Here is a 6,404-nt window from a genome sequence, read left to right on the forward strand (position 1 = left end):
CAAGTACAAAGTTTATAGGGGAAATTATACCCAGTAGTGCTAGACATGAAATCTAGGGTGTTCTCCCAGCCAATGTCCACAAGCTATTCTATGTTATAGGTATACATGTTTTACTACTTTTTTTTTTAAACCCTCTAAAGGTTATAAAAAAAAAAAAAAGGAAGCAGTTTTAAAAGACCTACTTAATTGGTTAAGGTTCAGGAAAGGTACATTCTCACACGATCAGATTACAGCATAAATTGGGGCATGTTTTCTGGAGGGCATTTTGCAATGTATCACAAATATGCTCTACAATGTTGACTACCCTTTGACCCACAACTCCTGCTGGGGATTTAGCTTAAGGAAAAGATACCAGATTTGTGCAAAGCTTTACCTGCAATGATGTTCAGTGCAGCACTTTAATAGCAAAGTATTGGCAACGACCTTACATCCAAGAAAAGGGGAGTGGATCAATAAATTCTGATGAAGAATGGAGAGTCATCAAAGTGATGAAGCACACAATACTGACTGACATGGAAGGAGGTACTAAAAGATACTGGAAAGAGTGACATTAAGAGTTAACAGTGTGGGATTCTGGGTGACTTTTACTTTTGGTGTAAATATTCATAGAAATTTTGGAAATTCTCTGGTATCAGAGAAAAATATAGTTTTAAAGAGCCTCTGAGATTAAAACCAACACACACATGTAAATTAATACAACATGAATGACTGTGGGAAATGCTGAGAAGTATAATCTGGGGGACAAGCATGTACAATCTATGTGGGGAGAAGACCCAAATTAAAAATAACAGGGACTTCCCTGGTGGTCCAGTGGCTGGGACTCCACGCTACCAATGCAGGGGGCCCAGGTTCGATCCCTGGTTGGGGAACTAGATCCCGCATGCATGGGGGATCTACTAACTACAGTGGAGTTAGATCTACTCTAACTACAACTACTACAATGATATGGATGAATCCAACAGACACATTGGGTGAAAGAAGGCAGACAAAATAAGCCAAACTAATTAGCGCTGCTAGAAGTCAGGAGAGTAGTTATCTTGGAGGGGATACAGTGACTGGCAGGGGCCATGAGAGGGACTGGGGGCTGATCATGGTCTACTTCTTGATCTGGGTGCTGGTTACACACGTGGGTTCAGTTTGTGACAATTTAGTGAGCTCTATATGCCTAAGCAAACCTTTCAGTGGGCATATTAAAGTTCAATAAAAAGTTTTAGAAATAAGAATGGATAAACAACAAGGTCCTACTGTATAGCACAGGGAACTATTAAACCAGAATGGAAAAGGGTTTTTAAAAGAATGTACATATATGTATAACTGAATCACCCTGCTGTAGAGCAGAAATTAACACAGCATTGTAAATCAACTATACTTCAATAAAAATTAAAAATAAAAGTTTTAGAAATAAAAATATATATATTTGCAAATGTTAACAGATAAGCTAAATGAATATTTGTGCTGCATTTATAATGATTTTTACTTTTGAACTGCAGAATAAATACCTGTGTGGAATGTTGAGGGGAAAAAAATCCAACTGGTTGCAATTGCACAGACATTAGGTTTCCCCTGCAGGTCTGCCTGCAGCTCATTACGACAAAAGTGCAAGGCAAGAATTAATGCCTAATCCTGGAATAATGTCACAAGTGTAAACTCTAAAGCAACCTGAAACTTGGTGTCACAAGTCCAAGTGGCCCCAGCCTTCATTAAAAAGGACGTTGTTCTGTCTGCTTAGCAATGTTATTGTAGTTCTAAAACCTCTTTCCAATCAAGAAAAATGTTATGACAAGAAAGGACATTCAGTGTTTGGCTTTGTGTTTTCATTTTACCATACAAAAAGCTACAATACTGGGCTGTGCAGTTTCATATTTGATACCTGGCAACGCTTTCTGCTGCTACCTGGCACCTGATTCTTACAATCCCCTTTTTTAGTCATCATGGAGCCAAGAGCAAGTTGTCTGGTCTTCTGCAAGGCCCATTTTATCTTCAGCATACCTGAAGAAAGCAGTGTTACGGCGGGAACACATGAAGGTATCAAGTAGCCTACACAGCAACAACAATAAACATAAACGTCAACTGAAAGCTTCAAAAGCTAGACCTATATGCCACAGTCCACACTGGAAGCCTACCAGGCAGGGACTTTCACTTACATGTCCCCACTTAAACCCAAGTCGAGAAAATAAACCACCCTTACACAAACAAAACCTAGCACGTAGGCCTAGACTGCTCGCATTACCCAGTGAAAAAACAAAAGTACCTCATTTTCTTATTTAAAGAAGGTTTGTTCAAAACATGTCAATGATGATGAGTTAACAATGACAGAAACTTCTGGGTGACATCTTAGATGACTGAAGTATGAAAATGTTATTTGGTTTGTGCATTTGTTGGCCACTACAAGCTAAATTTCTATACAGAAAAGGAGAGGGATGAAGGCTGGCAGGGGAACTGGCATGTGGGCACTGGTCTCTCACAGACTTTGGGCCTCACTTTCTCAATGGTAAACAAGATCCACGTCCACCTAGACGGCTGATGTACACTTCGAATGAAACAAAGTGTCAGGGGAGGGAGAGGGGAGACTGGCACAGGACAGGTGCTAATGAAATTAATTAAAGGTTCATTTATTCAACAAATATGTACACCTACTAGGTGCCAGGAACTGTTCTAATTGCTCGGAACACAACCAAACAAAGCTTCTTTCCTTTGGGAGCTCACATTCTAGTTGGAGTAGGAATAAACATACATGATAAGTAAATATATACTACATGCTAAGGTCATAAGCACTGTGGGGGGGGAGGTAAAGTAGGCTTAGGTGGGATTGGGAGATGGACAGCGTCATCTGGGATTTTAAAGCTGTTTCAGTGGGACTCTGAGAAGGTGGCATTTAAACAAAGACCTCTGCATCCCCTTCCCCATCACTGCTGCTTCAGCAAGATTAATGTAGGGGTGACATCCCTGGATGACATCACATCCAGCCTTCCTCAACTTCCTAAAACCAACAGTTCTAACTTCTAGGAAGGTTGTGGTTACTTTTTTTGCATGTGTGTGGTTACTTTTAATTAAGTTTTTTTTTTTTAACTTTACTTCTTCCTTGTACCACTAAAGCATGTACTCATCAGAAAACCATGCAAAATCACAAGCAAGCTGCTGAGGGAAAATTATGGGCATAGTATAGGCTGAAGAGTGGGGAAGGAGAGGGATCTTTGGCTTAATTCTAATTAGCAACAGTGACACTACCTGACATTTTGGGACTTACTACCATGCCATTTGTTTGTGATGCCGTAAAATACACATCTTCCTGGGATTCAGCATGGCTCTCCAGTAATCATTTGTCTAAGTATACATTTTAGAAAACTCAGCAAATGTTTAAATAAATATGTAAAGATATTTGATACTGCATAGAGGATCACACCACTTTATAATTCCCCCTTTTCTCTAAAGAATTTATTCCTTTATTTCAAAGTTAGAGAAATTTCAGTATTAAAAAAAAAATCTGGGCCTCCCTGGTGGCGCAGTGGTTGAGAGTCCGCCTGCCGATGCAGGGGATACGGGTTCGTGCCCCGGTCTGGGAGGATCCCATATGCCGCGGAGCGGCTGGGCCCGTGAGCCATGGCCGCTGGGCCTGTGCATCCGGAGCCTGTGCTCCGCAACGGGAGAGGCCACAACAGTGAGAGGCCCGCATACCGCAAAAAAAAAAAAAAAAAAAAAATCTAAAACCCATACAAGTCATAAAATCTCATTTGCAGGTGGCTTTTGTAAACACACCTGGTTAGGTTGTGTTTCTATTACTAAAACATTCTAGTTTGCCAGGTAACATAAAGGAGATCTCTCTTCTAGGTTCATCAACACTGCAGGGAGATTTTTACCATATTAAACCTAAATTGTTTTCAGCTTTCGTCTTTGTGGGGTGGGGTGGGGTGGGGGAGGGGAAGAACCCAAAGAGGAGGTGGTGAAAGGATGCTGGGCTTTCAATCAGAGCTGTGAACGTAAAATTTCACTGTGCATTTCCATCATAGTCAAAGCGTGAGCTAGCAGCATCCACTTCATAGATTACATATAAACTTGTTGTCTGGAGCTGTAAATTATTATCCCACCATCCCAACCTAAACATGACCCCTAAACATTAACGAGGATATGGTGATTAAAATCAGTCAATAAACACCTGTGAGATTTTCGTATCTTTTAAGACACCTGGGAGTAGTAAGCAATAAGGTACTGGTCTCTAATCTTCAGTGTATTATAGCCTTTCAAAGTATGAAAATGATTTGCAATGCTTTATGTCTATAAATACACATAACCAAAACTATAAAATCCACACTTTTCCCCTCCTGCCTCAGTTCTCTGGGTAATGCGACATTGGCATTTGTGGCACTGGAATTCACTTGAGTACAGTCCCTCCACTAAGTCACCACTAAAAGTGAAAGTCAGCAAGAATTGGGAGAAAAAGCAGAGAAGAGTGACTTCAGGATTGCATGCCAGAGTTGGTATCTCAGGTTGGAAAGATATATGTGTCTGTGTTTTGGAGGCAGGAGGAGCGCAACTCCACTCAAATTTGCAATGATCTGCATTCCTCACAAATGTACAGTTTTACCGTCCCTAACTGGACAGTCATCAGAGTAGCCACTACTCCCAAGTCCAAGAGTAAAAATGTTATATTTACACTTTGTCAACATGCCCCACTTCCTACCCCACCATCTTCAGGATCATTTAAATATTAAACAATCTCAACCCAAAGGTAGAACTTTAACATTCAAATTTCTGGGATTTCTAAAAGCTGCCCTCTATTAAGGAAACATGAATAAGGAACGGATTTTGGTCACATTTACTTACTGAGCCCCAAAATACCATGACAACTGTACCTATTGTATCTATCTATGCAGTATAAGCTACATATGACAGTATTTGTGCATCCAGATGAAGGGAACCAATCTTTTAAACTTCGAAGGATTATGAAACTATTTTCATGCTTTTATTCTTATCCAACAAAAGTCAGTAAACTCTGATTTCAGGAATTCACTCAGACCTTGCGAAACTAGAAACTAAATTTTAGGGTTAAAAAAACTATAAAAATGACCCAACTGTGGGTCTTAAAAATGGCTACAAATGAATTTAGAGAACTTGAGTTCCATGAGCCTAAGCCGAATTAAAACAAAAGTTGTTTTGTATTCTATTAATATCAGATGATTAAACACATATCTTATTTCAACTGGAATTCATTTATAAGTACTTAAACTTACTAAACTGGCCACTAATCCTAAAACTATGTTCGTTTCTGGAAACATTCGCTCGTAATAAGTGAAAGTTAAGAGAATGACCATCGACGCATTTCTTGAGGTTAGGTCTATTTTATTCAAACCGCGGGCGTTCTTTGACTCCCATAACCTCACAAAATAATCGATGTCTAAAAAGCCAAGCTGAACTTAAAGCTGTGTGAGACGGGGTCTCAGAGGGAGCGCCCCCCGGAGGCCCCCGCGCCGAGCCCAGCTCACCTGGCGCTTGTTAATTACCTGGGAGTTTCCCCCCCTACATTCTCAGAGGAAACTCGAGCTTGGCTCTTTGCTCTCCGAGAGCTTAATCGCCGCAGCCACGCCGGCGCGGTCACCGACCCCAAGGAGAAGCTGGGGAAGAGGACGCGCCCCAGGGGCGACACAAGACGCCCCCGCCCCCAACTCTCCCCACAGACGTTTGCTTGTGAAATGTGTAATCTGTTGGGCGGCTCCAGCGCTGGGAGGGGAGAGGAGGGGGAGGGGAGAAGGGGAGAGGATGGGGGAGGGAAGGACATTCCCGCGTAAAGTCCCCTCCTCACCCCGGAGGTGAAAAATCCCGACCGTCTCCCCCGGCGAGAACTGCCGGCCGCCGGCGGGGCCTCCCCGCTTCCCCGGCCTCGAACCCCAGCGCCCCCACTGTCCCCGGGACTCCCGCCCTCGAACCCCGAACCCCGGCACTCCCAGGGTCCTGGGCCGCCCCGGGCCAGCTTACCCGGTAGGTGCTCTCCGTGAGCCGGTTCACCTCCTCCGGCCCCCGCGACATGGCTGCAGCCGCCGGGCTGGCGAGCGCGGGAGAACGCGGCCGGGCCTCGTGGCCGCCCGACCCTGGGCGGAGGGAGCGCCGGGGCGCGGCTGAGGGGCCCTCGAGGGTCAGCCGCCTCCACAGCCGTCGGCCGGGGAGTGCAGGCGCGCGCCTCCGCGTCCGAAACGTCAAAACTTGCAGCGCTACCGCCAACGCCGCGGCCGCCCTGGAGGAGCTGAGGAGGAGCAGCCCAACCCTGCTGGAGCGAGCAGGGCTGGCCAGGCGGCCCCACCTGAGGCGGGCGGGGGGGGCGGGGCGGCCGCGAGGCGGGGCGGCCCGGGTGGGCGGGGCTACCCCACCTGAGGCGGCAGGGGCAGTGGGAAGGAGGCGGGCCGAGCGGGCGG

The 6,404-nt window shown here is 44.8% G+C and overlaps 1 protein-coding gene across 2 annotated transcripts in view; it reads right to left on the minus strand.

The window, feature by feature from the left end:
- The window catches only part of BAIAP2L1 (BAR/IMD domain containing adaptor protein 2 like 1), an 85,293-nt gene extending 79,100 nt beyond the window's left edge, over positions 1 to 6,193 (minus strand). For both annotated transcript variants that reach the window (XM_082644367.1, XM_082644366.1), the window contains exon 1: positions 5,971 to 6,193. In XM_082644367.1, the coding sequence (XP_082500493.1) occupies positions 5,971 to 6,021 (51 nt within the window). In that variant the 5' untranslated portion in view covers positions 6,022 to 6,193. The remainder of the gene's footprint in view (positions 1 to 5,970) is intronic.
- Positions 6,194 to 6,404: the final 211 nt, after the last annotated feature.

Source organism: Mesoplodon mirus (genome assembly GCF_964341445.2).
Source record: "Mesoplodon mirus genome assembly, chromosome: 15".
Taxonomy (NCBI): domain Eukaryota; kingdom Metazoa; phylum Chordata; class Mammalia; order Artiodactyla; family Ziphiidae; genus Mesoplodon; species Mesoplodon mirus.